The sequence below is a fragment of the Chenopodium quinoa genome, unplaced genomic scaffold, assembly GCF_001683475.1.
Source record: "Chenopodium quinoa cultivar QQ74 unplaced genomic scaffold, ASM168347v1, whole genome shotgun sequence".
Lineage (NCBI taxonomy): Eukaryota > Viridiplantae > Streptophyta > Magnoliopsida > Caryophyllales > Amaranthaceae > Chenopodium > Chenopodium quinoa.
Window position 1 is genome coordinate 505,972 of NW_018742211.1, and position 21,184 is coordinate 527,155.

At 35.0% G+C, this 21,184-nt stretch overlaps 1 protein-coding gene across 1 annotated transcript; it reads left to right on the forward strand.

The window, feature by feature from the left end:
* Positions 1–5,421: 5,421 nt before the first annotated feature.
* LOC110733858 (ADP-ribosylation factor GTPase-activating protein AGD12-like) lies at positions 5,422–18,185 on the forward strand. Its single transcript, XM_021913937.1, has 9 exons — positions 5,422–5,709; positions 6,736–6,826; positions 7,188–7,269; positions 8,739–8,814; positions 10,609–10,772; positions 11,102–11,249; positions 11,777–11,893; positions 15,517–15,612; positions 17,630–18,185. The coding sequence occupies exons 2-9, from the start codon at positions 6,790–6,792 to the stop codon at positions 17,909–17,911; spliced, it is 1,002 nt and encodes a 333-aa protein (XP_021769629.1). The 5' UTR covers positions 5,422–5,709; positions 6,736–6,789; the 3' UTR covers positions 17,912–18,185.
* The last annotated feature ends 2,999 nt before the right edge of the window (positions 18,186–21,184 follow it).

The following is a 21,184-nucleotide window of genomic DNA, read 5'->3' on the forward strand; positions in this document are numbered from 1 at the left end:
AAACAGTACAACCGGTCTTTTCTGCAAAGCGGTACCCCCGGGCTTTACCTCAAGGTAATAAAGCTGGTACTCTGAGCAGAAAAATACAGTTGCCCTTACTACCAGATGGTACAGACGGCACATGAAATCTTGGTCATGCCATAACCAGCGGTGCTTAAAAGCACCCCAAACGGTTATGCACTCGAATGATCAAGTGAAGGCCAATGGCCTGATGATCAAATAGAGGCCAATGGTCAGATAATATTGCGCGCTAACCCCCACTTGATGGTCGATAGTCTGCCTAATTTGGGGCTATCAGCATAGTGGGGCTAAAAGCAATAATAGTAGACATCTGTCTAGTTCAGCGGCAATCATTATTATGATTTGATTAACTCGGAAAATGTCATACCATTCAAGGTATCAAATTTTCCAAGTCAATCAAATTTTTCCCCAATTAAACTAGACAAATGCCGACCAAAGAGGCTTAAGGGTCTCGTATTCGAAAGGAGCAATCCCTCTTAAAAGAGAGATTACTCCTTTCAAGGGGCTAATGTTTGGGGGTAAAAATACCCCTAACACATGGACCACTATTAATACAACATGTGTCCCAATAGCCTGCTGACACGTGTCAGCCTTAGAGAGGCCCAAAGGGATCCAACCCTCTACTGACACGTGTCACTAAAACCCTAGAAGGAGAATTGGTCCCCTTCCCTATAAATAGAGGAACCATCCTCATTTATAAAAAAACAACATTGAATACACATTCAATCCACACAAAAACCGAGCAATATTCATTGCAGAATTCTCTTTGAATCAGATAGAAGTATTTACCATTTCCGCACTATACTCCTCATACACGTTCTAACTTGATTGTCGGAGGCATAACTCTCTCGGGATTCTTCGTTGTTTTGTAGGTACAGGCAGCCGGAGGTCAGTCTCGGTGTTGTAACTCTCCCGCGGGAAACATCAAAAAACCTCGAAACATAAACTAACTAATGACTCATATTATTTTATGCACACTTACATAATATTTAAATAATTAATTTCTTTTTAAATGAAATGAATCATTTTAATTTATAAAAATAAATAAAATAAATAATTTATATACATATATATATAAATATTATAAAAATACGGAGTATTACACCTGCCCGCCTCTAGTTCGGTTCTGAATTCACCCCGCATCAGGCATCTCTTACCTCCTCTTGCTTTCTACTAATCGGAGTCTTTAGCCCATCCACCCTAAGCATTGCTTGCAAAAGCACAGGCATTAAAGAATAGGGATTAGCCGGTATTCTAAAAAAAAAACAGGTATTTGAGAAAATTAAAGATAAGTTACCTCAACCAGCAAGGCGGTGATGCGTTTAAGGTTAACTTGATGCAACCCAGGAATTAACTCCTTTTCGGACCGGGTGATTCACCTCGGCATCCGTTTGTAGTATTGCTGGAGGTCCGGCCATCTAGGAGAGGCATCTGCACCACAAAAAGGATGTTGTGAGATAGTAGCATAAGCGGCACCTATATTGTGCCAGCTGCTGGATGAATCTCCTGACTGTGCAACCTGATATTTGACTCGTATAGGCCCAAGCGACCATGGGGGTTCAACGCAGTCAATCATATCTTGAGGATCTGGCAAAAGGGTCTGGTCATCCCCAGCCACTACAGAACCATATGCAGCATCGAGTGGCACGCCACTCTTTGGCGCCTTTGGGACGCCCGACTCTTTGCCGACCAAGTCTACACTCAGGCCAAAATCTTTAAGGTTATTGCCTACTGAAGTGGGTCGGTCTCCTCCAGGCGGTAAGTAGGATGTCGTTTGGGTTGGCTGCGCTTTTCTAGCCTTGGAGGAGCCTATGGTAGACTCCTCAGGCTTCCGCTTAAGCATCTTTATGATGGATTTTGGAATTTTCTTGCTTCCACCCTGAAAGTGGAACACATGGGTTACAGCCGGTGATACGTCGTCTCAGTATGATAAATAGATGCACTACATGTCAAAAAGGGGGGCAGGTGGAGCTTACCCCGTCATTTTTGGCCGCTAGCTGGGCCTGCTTTTTCTCTAGCTGTGCCTTCCTAATCTCAGCTGTGGACTTGGTAGGCGTCTTTTTGGCAACAACCATATTGTTAAAGCTTTTTCTGCATAATAATAACCGGCTGGTTAGACAAACTCAAATAATTTACATTAAACAATAGAAGCGGCATTAAGGTGCCGGTTAGGTGGTCAACATACATCTCTCAAATATAGTACTAAGGCCACAGACGGAGAGGAATGCCTCGTCCTTAAGCCAATCCGGATGAGGTGCCCAATTCTTGGGTACAATTATTTCTGTGCCATCATCCAAAGGCATGGTAGTTGTCTTAAAAAATTTCCGGCTCTAGTATCTGTGCCCAACCCTCCTCAGGGACATGCGGCAGGGCACACTTCTTCCCCAAGGGATCTGGCTTTTTATTATACCGGCGGAGGAAATGATTTTGACGTCTGCTGGAAGAGGAAACCAAATATAATTTTCTCTTCCAATTGGTCCACTTTGATGGCTTGTCAAGTGTCATCAAATACTCCGAATATGTGGTCAAAGTATACCACGTCCTCCAGCCGCCTGGGCACGGCTTAAATAGTGCATGTGGGCGAAAGCCTCTCAGTGGGGATTTATGTTTTGAAAATCACAGGCGGCGATATAGCTGAGCACGTTCACCCGTAAATTAGGGGTGAGCTGCCATACGCCTATGTCATAGCCCCTTAATATGGCATGTATTCCTTCATCGAGAGGGAAGCGGAGGCCAGCTTTAAATGCCGCCTCGTAGCAACCGAAATAATTGTCAGCGTGGTCAAGATTGTCCTCCCAAACAACTGTCCCCTATTTAGGCGGCACGATTATTTCCCATCTATCCCTAGTGGGTAATTGTCTAAAAAGGTTGTAAAGCTCGACTCTAGGGTAACCTTATTCCTGGCGGACATATGTGTCTCAAGAGGGTTGGAACGAGCCGGCCATGAGGACGCCTCATCCTCCTCACTGTCGGCCTTTGCTTGCAGTGAGCTCGACCCATCAGAGCTAGATCGTTGAACGGCCTCTTCGCCGTCTCCGTGATCTAACTCTTCTAAGATATCGTCAGTCGGAGTGATTGGTGCACTAAGGGAATGGTCATGTACCTCGTCAACCGGCACCTCAAGAAGGTCGTCTTCCCTATAATCTGGATCGAGTGTCGTCTACTTAGTTTGGGCCATTGTGTCCTGCACAGACACACAGACGGTCGGATACGGAGAAGAGCAGGGGTGGACCAAACAGCCCGAGACGGTACCCCTAGTCCTAGACTCAACCGTATCAGGTGACCAGCTGACTATTGTCCTAGGCTGTGCCATGTGTGTTGTGGGTGAATCCATTATTCAAAACAATATACTCAGACGGTAAAAAGGAACAAAGAGTTGAGAAGGAGAGAGATGGTTACCTCAAGAGCTTCTGAAAAGAAAAAGTCAGGCATAGAACGACTGTATCAGGCACTGATATCCAGCAATGATTGACAAAAGCCTTAGACGGTTATAAGAGTATCTCTCTCTAAAATTTTTCTCTCTTTTTCTCTAAACTTTTCAGAATGGTCAAAGAGGAGGGGGAAAAGGGGGTGGGGGCTAAAAGACTATTTATAGGAGGGGTAAAATACAGGGGCATCTTTGTAAATTGCCCCAGAAGGCAGACAATTAAAAAAACAAAATTGTTCATCAACACCAGAGTGACAAGTGTCACAGGCGCCACGTGGCACGCCACGTCACCCTTGTGAGGGGCAAATGTTTTAGGTAAAAATACCTAAGCCACGTGGGCCAATAAGAAGCTTACACGTGTCATCCTAGGAGAGGTCCAAACATGACCAATCACCCTGACACGTGGCCTTCCTAATCAGTGGGAAAAAGGCGGCCTTCAGGGCCCAATTCCCGAGAAAGCCGTAAAACGGTGCAACCCACCAAATCTAGGTCAAAATGACCTAGATAGGGGTACATTTTTCAATGACCCTAAATAGGGAGATTTACCCTATTTTGGGGACACGTTCATTAATAATACACAATCAATTCTCTTGAAAACAGAGAAATCACCTGATCTCGTAATCCGAGAAGATCTATTTTTACTTGTCGCACTTTTTACATCACTCCGAACACTTTCTAACTTGATCGTCGGAGGTGGAACTCCGAACACCCGAAACAGTCTTGGTGACTTAACTCTCCCGAGGGACACAAAAAACCCCTAAACAGAACGCCTTTTAATATAGAGTATAGATTTGAGTTTTTTTTTTTCCTTCAACCATAGGGGAAGAGGAATTGGGGAGAGGGACTGGTGATAGTGGAGAATATTGCACTCAAGAGGAAGGGTGAATGTTAAATTAGGTTTAATTTCATTTACCTCATTAGCAATTTGTTTCTGATACGAGGACGAACTTGGAAGATTTGATAAATCAACATGAAAAAACATTAGCCCTCAATTTGGACTCAAATCACGCAATTCATGGCCACTTCACGGGTCATCAAAGTAAGGATACGGTTTGCCTTGTAGCCTTCCTTGGTTTAGCTTGATGTTGGAGTCTTCTTTACTTAGTTATTTTTAGAGTTTGCTTACAAGTTTTTACCTTTCACTTGAAAGAGTTTTTCTTGTTTTAAGCACTTAGGATTTCTAATTCAATTAGGAATTGTTTTAGCTTAAAAAGTTCCTAAATTGATTAGGACTTGTTTTTAGCCTAGTGAGTTCCTAAGTTAATTAGGACTTGTTTTTAGCCTAGTGAGTTCCTAACTTAGGAACTCACTAGGCTAAAAGCAAGTCCTAATCAATTTAGGAATTTATTAAGCTAAAACAATTCCTAATTGAATTAGAAATCCTAAGTGCTTAAAACAAGAAAAACCCTTTCAAGTGAAAGGTAAAAACTTGTAAGCAAACTCTAAAAATAACTAAGTAAAGAAGACTCCAACATCAAGCTAAACCAAGGAAAGCTACAAGGCTAACCGTAGCCTTACTTTGATGACCCATGAAGTGACCATGAATTGCGTGATTTGAGTCCAAATTGAGGGCTAATGTTTCTTCATGTTGATTTATCAAATCTTCCAAGTTCGTCCTCGTATCAGTTTCATTGTTTAAGTACTATTGCTTTCAAACGGAGTAATAGGGCAGGTATGCTGTAATGGCCTCATTTATCATTTGTTAACAAGAGGTATTTACTTGATTGGTGGCTTGCTAAGAAGCGGTTTTAGTATTTATTTATGCTTAACCCAAAATAGCTACTAAATTATTGAGCATATAATACTACAGAGTATTTATCTACAAATGTATAAAATAACCAATACAAGTTACATTACATTATTACGAGTATAAAATAACCAATACAATAGCTGAACAACATTATTGCATAACAATATTTATCTATCCTAAACAATTTACAATAATTACATCTAATTAAACTAATATTTACATCAACAAGGAGAACGCTGGACTATCGGCGCAATGCGCGCGATAGGACTACTAGTCATCAAAAAGCTGCCCCTCTCCCTTTTCTTTGTCTCTCCTCTCTTCCGGTCTCCTTCCTCTTCTACCCCCTCTCTCTCCTCAAATCACCACCACGCACCACGCACCACGCCAACGCGCATCGCACTGAGGCACAATCCATCCACCACGCATCACGCTCCACGCCACCGCCGAGCCACCATTTAGCCACCGCGGAAGCCCACGTCGCCGCAAGCAAACCGTACAATAAAAAGTCAAGGTTGGAATATCGATCTAATTTTTTTTTTTTTTTTTTTTCTGATTATAATTAATTTGTTTATATAATTGTAAATTCAGTTTATATTTCTTAAGATTTTTGTATAATTGCGAATTGAGAATACCGGTGCCGGCGGTAGAGTTAGTGGTGGTGCCGCCGCGAGTTGGGCATGTTCGAGAGTTGTGACCGTTGTTTGAACAATGAGAACACCGCCTTGTTGTGGCGGAGTAAATTGGGTGTTTCAAATTGTTAGAAAAAATGGATTTGCATGTGGGGTTGAATTTTTTTTTATTTTTTTTTGGAATTTGGGTTGATGAAATGAAATAAAATAAAATGGTGAGATTGGATTATGATTTATGAATATATAATCGTAAACTTGGGTAAATTGGATTGGATATTGAATTGGGTATCTGATTAGATGAAATTTTTTGAATTTTGATTTTATGATTTATAGAAGAAGAGTAAATGAAAGAGATTTTTTTTTTTTTTTTTTTTTTTTTTTTTTTTTTTTTTTTTTTTTTTTGGGGGGGGGGTGGGGGTTGGATTGAAGTTTTTGTGTGTTTTTGTAAATTATTTATTGGAGGAAGAAAGAAAGAAAAAGGGGGATAATTAGTTTTCAATTTTGAACGGTTGATTTTGGTTTGTGTGGGTGGGTCAAAGGTGGGTGATGGTGGGTTGTGGTGGGGCAGTGGGTGTGTGTGGGTTTTCCGTGGTGGTGTGTGAATGGGTCAAAGGTGGGTGTTGGACGTTTTTGACAAAATACCGACTATTCTTGGCCATCGTTGATAAGCCGTTTTCTTGTAGTGAGGGGATGGAGGAAGAACTACTTAATACCCTCTGCAATTGTTATTATTGCCATTGTGAGAAAAGCATGATACTATAGCACTAGTCTTATCTGAGAAACATGTTAACAATTTGTAATAACACTATAATTGTATTTAGATGATTGGTGTGAAGACTTAACATCAATTGCTTTGTGGTTAATTTAAAATGTTTTCTCACTCTTGTCTTTATTGGATTTTCTTTTAGGTTCTCATCAGGAAGATAGTTTATTTTGGATGAGTGGAGTCTATAAATAAAGCAATGAATAACCGCTTAGAGCTTGGTAGACCCACCTCAGGTACTTACATATTATTGCAAAAAACTTCTCGTTATGAAATCCCCAAACATCTTATCTCCACTAGTTGGGGTTTCTTGCCTAGGTTTTTAACACCAACTCCAAGGTTTATGATTAATGAACGCAAGAGATTGTAACCTCTCTACTAGTCTAGATTAATTACGGTCAACACTTTATGTTTAGACCTCTTGGAGAATCCTACATTTCTATCAAGAATGCAAATTATACTAGGTCATTTTGTTGTTGTTGTAATTTCAGGAGCTATTGGGAAATTGGATTATACATGGTGTTTTTTTTTTTTTTTTTCTATATTGCAAGAGGGTTGGCAAAGCATGTTTGAAGTCTTACCTCATTCCATTTTCAGGTAAAAGAAGGCTTAAGGATCTACTGCTTCAAAAGGATAACCGCTGTTGTGCTGATTGCAGTGCGCCAGATCCTAAATGGGCGTAAGTTGTTCTGTTATGATTCTAACAAATTATTATTGTTAATTATCTACACTCCCTTTGTAGAATTTTTTTCTTTCAATGCTCATTTTAGTTTCAATTTTATTCTTGTTGGCTATTTAATGCTTTTTTGAGAAGCACCTGTTCTTTGAGAAGAAATTTCAGCCCGACGATTTAATACTTTTAACAGAAGACACTCGATCCATTTCATTAATGGCAATTCTGGTAATTTCTATACAATCCATGTACATCATTGTCCGTAGTTACTATCTTGTGATTGAACCAAAATAGCTTAACATATATCTCTCCATCTCTCTCCTCACTTTCTTCCCTATCAACTTGTTTCTGCTATCATGGAACTTGGTCATGGCCCATATTTCTCCATCCCATTCTTTCTCTTAAATGTGTATCCCATTATCCCCTGCTTCTAATATGTTCATCCTCAGACCTCAGTTATATATAATTGTTTGGACTTTGGAGTGAAGTTGCAATTTACAGGTTTGTTTGCATTCAGATCAAGACGCAAGATTAAGTATAAGGAAGCAAATATATTATTATGTAATGTGTGTACAGTGCATGCTTGTTGTATATGAAATAAACTCGATGTATCTATAAAGGCTATATTAATAAGTTGTACCCAGTGTGTGTGTGTGGGCGTGTGCGTGTGGTTGTACATATATGTAACTTAGTGAATGGTATGCAAGTGCGCGTGTATGTAAAATAGTGAATGGTAAGGCTAGAACGGTATGCAAGTGAACAGTTTACAGCAACTGCAAGGTTATGGGCTTTAAGTACATAGATTCTCTTTGTGATCCTTCTGTAAACTGCTATATTTCTGCTTGTGTTGGGCCCTTTGCAAATACTTAATCTCCCTTAGGCTTAAGATAGCTGCTTTCCATTATTTTGTCATTCTTACCCTATTTTCCAAGAAGCATCCACTAATACTAGTAGTATAGCCCCCTACTGTTTGTCCATAGACCAGTGAATTAGCTCCCGAGTTTTGTCCCTTTATCCTTTCTACTGCTGTTGGAATTTCTGTACAAAGGAATTCATCCAGTAGTGTGTGTATTCCTCAAAGAGATTACTAGACATATGGTTCTTATGGGCCTGGTAATTTTTTGGGTGCAAGTAATTATATTCTTATGTATCCATATTGACTAGAATTTATCCATCAGCTGTGCTGCCCTTTTTGACTAGAACCTTGGGGATGGTAATTGGGATGTACCATATGCATGACTATTACTGAGAAATATATATATGTTTGATTTAGTTTTTATAATATTAAACACATTCTAGTTCTTTTTGACAGCATGTCCACGTATATTAACTTGTTGCAATACCAAATAGAAGACTTCTGCGTTTCTACACCTATAGTATCATATTAGTGAATATTTTCTATTCTTTTCAGCTTGCTGATATTATCAGAGAATTAACTCTTCTCCTTTTTTTTTTTTTTTTTTTTTTTTTTTCAGATCTGCAAATATCGGAGTTTTTATATGCTTAAAATGTTGTGGTGTGCATAGAAGCCTTGGAACTCATATATCAAAGGTACTTGCACAAGTAAATTATATTGATCATCTTAGTATGTTTGTAATTTTCCCAATTTTAGCAGTTAGTAGATTTATTTTATACTTTGCCTGATTTCTTTTAATTGCAACACACCTCCATAGCACACACTTTGAGGAAAAGATTAGGTAATGCAAACGGACAAATTAATCACAATAATTTATACATGTAGTAGTTAACCATTCTCTCTTCTTGATGTTAAATTTTTTTGATAAATTTGTTCGTTGAACTCTTAAAAAAGCGTTCCCAAAGACTGTGTTGCAAATAAAAGAAAACAGGTTCGTATGAATTAGTTAGCTCTTAAATAGTGTATTTTAGCAAATACTATTCCTACATACTCCATTAATTTTGAATGCCTTCTCACTCGATGCATTTATTTGAATATCTAAGCTAGAAATGAAGATTTTAGGTCCCTTGATTTCCAATTTAGTAATATTTTATTTAATCTGTGGAGTAGGGTTTAAAATTGTTGTGTAATTGTTCATTAACATCATGAAATAAGAATACGGTTTCGGGGTCACGATGTCGTGGTAATGGAAATGATGTGTTCGTGATAGATCGAGTAACGATAAACGCCATTGTTATTAAAATTGCAATTCGGTACTATACACCCAATTTATTTGAATCATAGTCAATATCGTCTTCTAGTAGAATTTTTGGTAAGATCGTTAGAATTGGTTTGAATTGGTAAGATCGGACCAATGCTTTGATTTTACTCTGATTCTACTGATTTTACTTTGGGCAAAATATTCTAATTATCTTTGTCCATAAATTTTGATTGCGAAATTGAAATTGGTCTTATAGTATATCGTTGGAATGCTCTTGAAATCTATTTCTAGTCCGATTAGTCTTGCACCCATATCATTTATATACTTTTTGATGTGGCCTTAAAGAGTGCAAGGGTGGCATATTTGAGCCCAATCTTAGTTAATTGCTTATATATTTTTCTATATAAATTGGCATTAAGCTTTTGAAATATCAATTTAAAGCTCTTTTAAAATGTTATTCAACCATTTGCATTTCGTTGACTAAATCATAAATCTTGGGCCTTATGAGCTCATCATTGGGAATTTTAAAACTACTTTTTATAACATAAGCTTGTTGTAGTTGTCATTCATTAGTTATCTTTTTGGACTATACTAATTTGAAACTCACCATTATCATTAAATTTTGTATTAGGAGAAACAATTAAGGTGTTAAAAACATTACTTTGTTCATTATTTAACATTAATTGTCTCGTACTCTAGTGAATAGGTTAGAATGTGTATCAATATTTTTGACTTTATTTGAATTATGGATGTGTGAATATTTATAAAATTGTATTAAGTTTGTATTGTCAGTATTATGTTAGCAACACTAAATATTTATTTTCATTCTCATTGCTTGAAAATTATGTTTTAGTCATTTAGTATCATTTTGAAACCCAATTTTTTTATTATCTAAAAGCGTATAATCCTGCGATTCGATTCTACCGATTTGACTCTACCCCACTCACAGATTCGAGGTAGCCCAAAACTATGGTTGTCGCTTTACAATTATGATTTTGAATTTTTTTTTCTATAGTGCTGCCATAGTTGTATAATTTATGATCATTTGACTTGATTAATTATTGTAATTTATGATACCCCATTGTTTGAAAATAAAAATTAAACAAAATCCAATCCTTTTTTTTTTTTTTTTTTTAATCTTCTCAATTGTAAATGTTTTTCTATTACTTCCTCCCATATTAATGGCGGTTTTCAGGGTGCAACAGTTTTTTATTTGTTTTTATTTCAGGTTTTATCTGTGACATTAGATGAGTGGTCTGATGAAGACATTGATGCGATGGTTGAGGTTGGCGGAAATTCTGCAGCTAATGCAATATATGAGGCTTTTATTCCAGATGGATCCTCAAAGCCTGGACCAGATGCAAGTCATGATGATCGTATGAGATTCATCAGGTTTGTCGCCTGAATTTTCTTTCAAATAGCTGTTATCAGATCTAATATGCGGTATTTATACGAATGTCTCCCCTCTAAATTGCCTATCTCTAATGCTTTATTATGTCTCGCTCTACATATTATCCTTTGTGCTCAAGTCACAATATTTGGAGTAATTCAATACATTTAACATGACAGTATGACACTAACACTTTATGTTTAGCTATGTACTGTAAAGTGGCTGTTGAGGTTTGATGATTTCTTTATATAATTAGGCATAGCATTGGCTTTGGTGGAAACAGAGCACTTTGTATTTATTAATATATAAACTTTGTCAATTGTCAATGTAGATCTAAGTATGAGCTTCAGGAATTCTTGAAACCTAGCTTGCGAATTCTTTCAATGTCTTCTGCGAAGACATCGCTTCAGCCAAGCTTTTCCAAGAAGCTAATGAATAGTTTCCGAAGTTCACAATCATCAAAAATATCAGAAAGCTCTGTAAGTTTGTCCTTTTAGTTTCTTCTATTCTTATTCTTCTTGCTGATGAGCTTGAACTGTAATGTGAAGGGAAAAAAATTTATGTATAATGTCCCAAATCAGAAACCAAAGCTATAAATTAGTATTCCCCATGTTTTGAGGGGCTAGTATGGTAAACTATTTTTGTTAAGCTACTAAGTGCCCTCCTGACACAGCAAAGCTCCTTGCATCATTGCAGTTTTCCTGTCTTACTGTATTTTTATAAAATTTTCAACTTTTAATACCTATTAAGATGTATGTAACGAGGATAGTTAGTGGACCAACCTAGGTTTAGCTATTGTGCTTGAATGCTCTTGTTGAATTCTGAAAAAAAAAAAAAAAACATAGGGCTATTACTTTTCTGATTAATTTCATTCCAAGTTTTTTAGTATTATTTGTCAAATTGATTTTTGATATGATTAAAAAACTTTTGTCATTACGTTGGTTATGTCTATACTGAAAGGATGTCTGACTAGTGCACACTCTTGATACATGAACTTGTTGAACAGGAAGGGATGGTAGAATTTATTGGAGTATTGAAGGTTAAAGTAGTAAAAGGGACAAATTTGGCCGTCAGAGACATGTTATCTAGTGATCCTTATGTTGTCCTTAATCTTGGGCAGCAGGTGAGTTACAAACTTAACATTTTGGTAATTATTTCAAGGTATCTCATTGGATATTGCAGTGTCAGTTACAGCCTGTTTGGTTATTCCTTTCAGCATTTTCGTGTTCATGCGAATGACTATATTACTATATGGTTATCTATGTTTCCATTGACATGTTGTAACACCCCCCACCTTTGTGTGCCTGCACACAGACACACACACACGCACTGAGTTTTTCTTTTTCTTAAATATTAAATGTGCTCACATTCCATTTTGAGGTTTTCACAGACAGTTTTTCTTTTTCTTTTTCTTTTTTTTTCCCTTAATACTATAAAATGTACCCGCATTCCATTTTGAGGTTTTTTATTTGCTAAAACTACTTTCACTTACATTATATTACCCCTTACTACAATTAAACCTTTGCACTCCACTCTCTCCAACTTTATCTACTTATTTCATACACCCAGCCACTTTTATTTTCTTTCTTTTTATTTTTAATTTTTTTTTTATTGCATCTGTCTTGCTTTTATCTTACTGTTCTTACACCCATTTAACTACTCTAGGAACAAGTTAATGCGTTCATTAAAGCAAGCAGAGGTAAATATGTAAAATATGATATTAATTTTATTCCTCTTCATTTTTTTTACATCAATGATACCCTAAACGTGGTACGTGGCCACGTTCCTCGATCCAATCTTGGAAATTTGTACTTTCACATACCATTTAACAGAGGTTTGTGGACCAGATCGTTAATGGTGGCAAATTATATCGTGGCTCAGACTTTAGGATTATCATCTTTTAGATTTTAGATGACTACAATGATACTTGTTTCTGGTTACATTTTCAGATTATATGTTTAAGATGTTGATCATTAATGGGGGATGGTGAATACTACTAAAATATGTTTGTTTATTTAAATTAAATGTGGGCAGCTACCACATGTATCCTTACTCTTTGTTTTTAGATGGTGGACCCTTCTTTTTCCTCAATTTGCTTAGTAAGTACTCTGTACTTATTTATTGCAGTGGTTTACAACTATATGTTAGGTAGATATACTGATATATGGATACCAGGAGTACTTTCTTTTCTCCTGGTTCAAACCTAGCACAAATTACAATCGTATAGATTAAACCAATGTCTTAGGTATTTTAGAGGTTGTGTTCCAACTTCCAAGTTCCTGTTCCCATTTCAAGTTATAAAATGTCTTGTATTTCGTGCTACGGTCGTCTACATAAATAAATCAATTTTGGACTCTTTTGCCCCTTGTTAAAGCTGAAAGATTTTGGAGTTAAAATTCTGATTTGGACAATGTAGCATGGAACAAAAACGTGGAAAACTTCTAAAGTACCCGGGAAGTTGGATTATTTTTAGGAAAATTTAACAACAATAAACCAACCTTTGCTCAGTTCTCCCAAAACGAACCAACCTTTAAATCTGCCCAAAATAAACACAAGTTTCCCAAAACGAACCAACCTTTAAATCTGCCCAAAATAAACACAAGTTTTGTATTTTTTCTCTCATACTAAACCCAATTGACTTATGACCTGAACAACCGGTCATTTTATTTATTTTCCTTTAATTTTTTTTTTAAATTAACAAAATAAATTATATTAAATAAAAAAAAAAAAAATCAAACCTCCCCCAACCCCTCCTCCCCCACCCAACTGCTCACTCCCTCCCCCTACCGGCAACCGGCTCTCAACAACCACCACCACTTCACTCGGCGGGTAGTTGTTTGTTTTAAATTTAAGAAAGGGAATCACTTCAACAACCACCACCCTTCAATCTACTTATCTACCCTTCACCCTACCACCACTACTTTTTCCACCGCCCTCTTCACCAACTACCATTGTCGCCCCTCCCAACCGACCGCCATTTTGCTACCACCGTCACTCCTCTCTCTCTCTTTCTCTTTTATTTTTGAGTAAGTGGTGTTAGATCTAGTTTTTGGTTGTTTTTGTGAGTAATTGTTGTTAGATCTAGTCTTGTTTGGGTGTTTGTGGGTTGTTTACGAGGGTGGTTAGAGGTCTTTATGGAGGTGGTTAAGATTTTTTTTGTTGGTTTTCGTGGTGGATGTGGTGGTTTTTGAGGGTGATGGATAGTATAAGGAGCGTGGGGGGTTATTTTTAAGGGGCGTTAAGTGGTGTCATGGAGGGTGGCGGAAAGGGAGGGGGTCGCCGGAGCCGGGGGAACGGGAAGGGTGGTTGGTGGTTGGTGGGGAGGGAGGGCTGACAATGGTGGGGAATGGAAGGGTGTTTTTTTTAAAAAAAAAAATTATCAGAATTTTTAAAAATATAGATAAATAATTTATTTAAATCATAGATTTTTTTTTTTAAAAATAAATTAACCAATGAGAACATGACACGTGGATTGCTACCTGGTATAATAGGTCAAGTTGCCTGCTTGGTTTAATATGAGAGAAAAATTAAAAACTTAGGTTTATTTTGGGCAGATTTAAAGGTTGGTTCGTTTTGGGAGAACGGGGCAAAAGTTGGTTCGTCGTTGTTAAAATTTCCTTATTTTTTATGATTGTTATCCGTGCTAGACTTCAGGCTTGAACAATGGAAGACTCCTACTTATATAAACAACTGCAAACCATATTAATAAACCCTCTGTATTTTATAACTTGCTCCATTTCTTCGGACAAGGAGTTTTGGATGAATAGTAGTAAATATTATTTTATGATTACAGTTGGGTTGGTTGAATAAAAAAAAATCTGAAAAAGCAGAAGTGAGTATAAGTGGGGAGGAAGAGAGAGAATATTAAAAATATTAAAAAATGATGAGGAGACCACTAGTAAGAAGGAAAATAGTAAAATATTGTTAAAAGTTATCAAAAAAGGAAATAGAGCAAGTAATAAAATACGACCGCAAAAGGAAAATGGAGCAAGTAATAAAATGCGGAGGGAGTTAATAAATTAAGGAAAATTTTCTAAAAAAAATTAAATAAAAGAAAAAAAAGCGCTATAGAAGTAGTTCTTAAAGTATACAAGAAAAAGAAGGGTCTACTTTCCAATAAATGAGAGGAAGGATATGTGGGGGTTGTTTCCGTTCAATTTAAATAATCAAATAATCGCAATAAATAATAAACATATTTTACTAAATGTAACACTATTAATGTTCTTCTACCGTAGGTTACCATCACCATCTGTCATTAACGAATACATATTCAAGATTTAACTTGAAATTGTAACAAAAAACAAAAACTATATTAAGTATCACTCTAATCCTTAAGAGAAAATCTCAAAGTCAAACCCATGATATGGATCGCCACCTTTGAGTATCCAATTCGTGAACCTCTGTGAACTGGTACGGAAAAGTACTGCAGGACAAATGACCTGGAGTGTGGCCACGTTCCACGTTCTGGGTATCCCTGTAATTGACTTTTCTCTTACTTGACGATCTATGAAGAGGAACCTTTTCATTTGAATTTGTGGGGTTGACGCATGATTCTGTATGCATTCTGCATCACCCCCTTCCCCCCTCCCCGCTATGGCGGCATACCCTAACGGTTGATGCCCTCTAGGCTGATATTTTTGGTGTGTGTAATACTTGGTTTTTTCGGATAGCACAGATTTATATAAACCCGCAATGTATAAACTTTCTTTTTTTCCCAATGTTCAAATTCTTAATTTACTATTCCAGACTGTACAAACATCTGTTGTAAAGAGCAATCTGAATCCAATTTGGAACGAGGAACTTATGCTTTCTGTACCTCAACGATACGGATCTGTAAAATTGGTAATTTTGCCCTTTCTTTTCTCATGATTCCATCAGGTGCTCTTATTAACTTTGCTATTTGTGCAATGTGCTTTCCCTGCTGGTTGCTTTCATCTATTTAGTGACACAATTGTGTGAGAAACTGGCTTTTCATATGGTTCTTGATGTTGGTAATAATTTTTTTTCAGAGAATTTGATTATTATGGATTTAATGTACTTCCTTCAATTTTGTATACACAGTAGTTTCCTGAAAAAAATTGAACTGAGCTAATTATTCTCAGGTTTAGAAGTGAGACCAACTGCACCTTATTAGCTTAAAATTCTTATTGGCCCTTATTTGATCTTATTATTCAAAATAAAATGAATAAAAGTTGTTGATAGCTTCATAGCTTAGCTTAAGTGTGTTTAGGGGTCAAAAAACTAAGTACGAGGTCATATTATAGAAATTTGAATTGGAATTAGTAGGGATAAGTTCCAATTTGAGATTTGGAACCGGTTAAACCGAATCATAGAATCTTGGAATCGAACTTGGAACTTCAGGCTACACGATTATATATATAATTGTTAAAATTTATGAGAAGGTTTATATAGCGAGGAGGATAAATGTTATATATTTTTAAGGAAATTTGTGGTAAACCACGTTAAAAAAAAAATAAAAAAAAACTTCAAAAACTCCATTTTTAAATTTTTGTTGTCGTTTGCCGCCACAAACAGAAAAAATGACACTACTGAATTGTTAGCAGTCAACGCTCATTTTCCGCAGGAGGTGGTGAATTACAACAAAAATTTTAATTGGGTGGTTTTTTACATGTTTTTTAAAAGGTGGATTTTCACAAAAACAAGGATTTTAAAGGTGGTTTTTGACAAAATTTCTTATTTGTAACTGTATGTGTAAATATTTTTTACTAAATATAATTTGATACTCTATCTAGTATCATTTTCCATGTTTCTAGAAAAATGAATGAATATTGAATTTGAACCTTTTATTTATTTATTTATTTTTTTTATTTGCACATGTAGTTAAAAAAATATGTAGTACAAAATATATGCACATAAAATTTTTCTCATTTGTACCTTTATATATGAAATTTTTTATAGGTTTAAGGTTTCAATAATGCTCTTTTTTAAACTGAACAAATACATTCAACAGCCTTTGTTTTTGGAATGCATGCATGAATATTTTTTGGGTAATAGAATATCCGATTGGTTCATAACTTTATTATAGAACAATTGGGTTTATTTTTGTTTTTGGAACCACCAATTTCAATTCTGGATACCTGAAATTTTTGCATGTGGATTTTAATTTATTTCTTTTCTCTTAGATAAACCAATTTTCCCCTGATCCTATTTGTTTTTCTTATTTGGAATTGGGAGTAAATTCAGAATAAGTGAATCTTAGTGAGAAATAAACGATTGAAACAATAAATATTCGAAATTTTACATTAAATAGTCTCACTTTTTAAAACAACAAAAAAGAAAAAAAAAAAAAAGGAAAAAAGGGGGACTATGTAATAAATGTGATTATTGGGAAGAAAAAAATGATGATAAATAATTGGAATCCATGCATAGGGAATTTCAATTAGTGGAAAATTGTTATAAAGTTGTACGGAAAATTGGAAAAAGTAAATTTTTTTGGCACATTAGCTTAATCAATAGATGAAAATTGATAGAAATATGTTGATCATATAGGGAAAGATTTCATTTGGAATGAATTTTTTAAACATTTAAATTGGGAAATACGATTTAAGATAGTATTAAGGATGCTATGTGATTTTTTCTTTTTTTTTCTGTTTTTTTTCAATATGATTAACTAAGCATTGATTATTCTAAAATTCTATTCCCTAATATATGAAAGGTATTTCGTGATAACATACAATGTTTTTGATACCATATGATAATTATATTACAGCTGACATGGCCTATGGTTGACTGATGGGTTAATAGCACATCAGTACCGCAACTGCCAAAGTGCCAAATATTGATTTATGTATCTGATGCATTCTTTGGTTGGTATTTTCGTTTCTGTTTTTCACTGCAGAAAGTGTTTGACCATGACACATTCTCAGCTGATGACATCATGGGTGAAGCCGAGATCGATATCCAGCCATTGATAACCTCGGCGATGGCTTATGGAGACCCAGGAATGTTCGGTAATATGCAGATTGGGAAATGGTTGAAATCACATGATAATGCCCTTGTAGAAGACAGCATTATAAACATTGATGATGGTAAAGTTAAACAGGAGATGCAATTGAAGCTCCAGAACGTTGAATCTGGAGAGCTAGAATTAGAAGTGGAGTGGATGCCTCTTGAGCAATAATCAGTTAATATTAAACCCCAGAATGTAAATGATTGGGGAAAAGAAAAAAAAAAAAAATGAACTTCACAATATAAGATGAAATAACCGCCATTGTAAAATTCAGTTTTCTGTCCTCTGTCCTTTGTGTTTAATTTGTTAGTGATCTGTTTCATGATCGCTGAAAGTTCTTAGTGGGTACTATTGGTTTAAAAACTACAGCTTTTCATTGAGAGAGTTTTACGTTAAATTATTGTATTGCTGATTTTTTCTAAGATATTGCTAGTTAATCATGAAATCGGCTGACGTGTTATTAAATAGGCCAACATCAGTTCATATCACAATATGTAAACTAGGTTATACTTCCAAATAGCAATTGACTGGGTTCAAACACGTACGATGCACAAATCGTTATAAATAATTAAATTTAACATTACCTTCCCAGTTCTAATCATTCTCATCTCATGGATCGTTGAATGTGTTGGTCGTTTTGTTGCATATGTTAACTTGTTCTCTTGCAAAATGAACATTTTCCAATGCAGGATTATAACACAGTATTCTTATAAAATTGGTTGACTGATTCCTTAAATATGATCATTGTTCATCATTTTTTTTGCTCGTAAAAGTTATTGGCACTTGGGATGATAATACTCATAAATTTGTACATTTATATGCGTGGGATTGATGTTATATTAGTTTATATAGGATTAAAATTAGGTGAGGCTTACTCAATGATTCGTGCAGCATGTCAATTGTGTGGTCCGGCCCACTTATTCATTATGTAATTGTCAATTGTAGCCCGTTCCCCTTCACTCCTTCCACTGATTCCGCCATTTTCACTTTATTTTCTCTTCTTAATCGCCATTTTCACTTTCTCGTACTTTATCATATTTTATCGATATCTTGGTTTTGCTCATGTTCTCTACATTTCCGACTACATTTCGCCATTTTATGAAAGATTTTTCAGTTCAATATCATCTTAAACTCAAAAACAATGAGGTCGAATAATGCTGATAGGTCGCTGGCTAAGAAGCTGAAAATTACAGTGATCAACTAGGAACATCAACATCTAAATATAATTTTACATCTACTCATTTCTTATGTTTTTCGATTTAGGTTTATTTAATATGTTTAAAGTCGCTATCATGGTTGGAGCATAGACAACAAAGGTATGCGTAGAGGTCAAATGCACACCGCTGAACCGGAGTGAAATTAAATACGTGGCTGTAGATATTGTGTTATTTCTGCTTATGTTTAACAAATTTTGAATTTTCATTATCTGACCTAGGGTTTAAATATATTGTAATCGTAATAGATGATATGTTTTATGTATTTGATCAAATGACTTTTCGATTTATGGATTTAAAATTTTGAGTGTCAATTATTTTATATTTTGAGATTTCATTTTCTTAATTTGGGTTTGAAGATATCATTATTAATAGAGGATATAGTCTAGGTGTTTGTTGAAATCATTTGTCTACTCATGGTTTTAAAATTCTTTTTGAATATATCTTCTTATAAGATATATTTTAGCATTTCGATCACTTGATGTTGTTTATTTTTTACTTTTTTATTATGATTAATAGTAAATCTCAGTTATCTGCAGCTTTTACAGCCGGAAAAATTACTACAAAACAAAAATTAGATTGAATCTAGGTATTTTTAAAGTTTTTGACTAAACTTATTGTTTCAAATGTTTATTATTCAACTAGTTGTTCTATCGCGTGCAACAACGTTTTTTTTTGTTTGCCTTAATTATAAGCTTAAATAGATATAATTAATTGTAACTTATTTTTGTTGTTGATTTGATATAAACTATATAGCTAAGTACATTTATCATTTTTATTATGATTCGTTGAGGGTAGACAAATAAATAGTTTGTATTGTTATGTTTATTTTTTTTGGTGTGTAGAGAGCCACAAGGACGGATGATGAGAATCGATCTCAGGATCTCTAGAAATCAGGAGAGAAGCTCTAACCACTAGAGCTACCCCTCACTCTGTATTGTTATATAGTTCAATGGATGACTATTTAAGCTTAATCAATAATAGTTTTGATCTATTGCATTCTTTACTCTACAATAGAAAGCTTGTGTGAGATACTGTAATTTTGTATGTTTAATTTATGGATAACATGACATGTTTTTATTTGCGCTTAATTGATTATTGTATTGTATTGTATTGTATTGTATTGATATAACATGATGTAGGAATTAAATATGGCATAATTGATGATTAGTTCTATTAATTGATTATTGTATTGGTCCCTCAATATGGACGCTAAATTCCTGTGCTTGTATAATGTGTACGATTTGTAGTGCATTTTAGGATTTTTTTGGTTTGTTTCGTGCATAATTAGTGTTTTGTTTTGTAAAAGTGATATATTCGGTTGTTAGTTTTTGTTGTTGTTAGATGATCATAATGTACCAAGTTAGTAAGTTGAAACCAAGAGTAAGAAGAAATAAGGGAGGAAGATGATGGAAAAGAAGAGGAAATAGGAAGTAGAGATGAAGATCAACTGTTTATAGTGTATAAGAATGTCAATATACTTCACTATGGTGTATCAATTGTCTATCAACATGGCATTTGAAGTGTGCTGATAATAGGAAATAAAGATAAGAAGTGCTTCTTAAGATTTTCAGCGATGATGATCTAAGCCCTAATAACATAGGGATGAAAGATTTTGAATTTTTTTTTGAATGTTTAGTAACTCAAATTTTCGAAAAATGAAAATCAAATTAACTGCAAAGAGTAAAAAAAAGTTATTAGCATCTTAGGAGTTTTGTTAAAGAACAATGATGTAACAACATCACCGATTTGTGATGCTTCAATATGCCTATTGAAGTCTATCTTAAATACTTCCATTATTGTTTTTTAACGATCTAACTTAGCATTCAATGCTTCATTATTTGTATCAACAATATATCTCCATGACATTCAAAGTGAGTTGGTAGGAAAAACTTAACATACGTATCCCTTTGAATTTTAAATTTGTAGGTTTTTTTTTTTTTTTTTTTTTTTTTTTTTTTTTTTTTTTTTATATATATATATATATATATATATAAATAATTTCAAAGTTAAATGTTTACTATAAGTATATGTTAGTTGTTGAATTATACACAGAAACCCTTGCTCATGTTTGACCTAGTTTTTTTCCCATAGGTGGGAATTTTGTATGGAATTCTATATGGATTCCAAGTATATTGCTTACATTTTGCATATGAAAAAAAATTTGATCGTAAATGTTTATGTTATGAGTTTGAGATAATCTATTATTTGTGTTTTACTAAGTAAATGC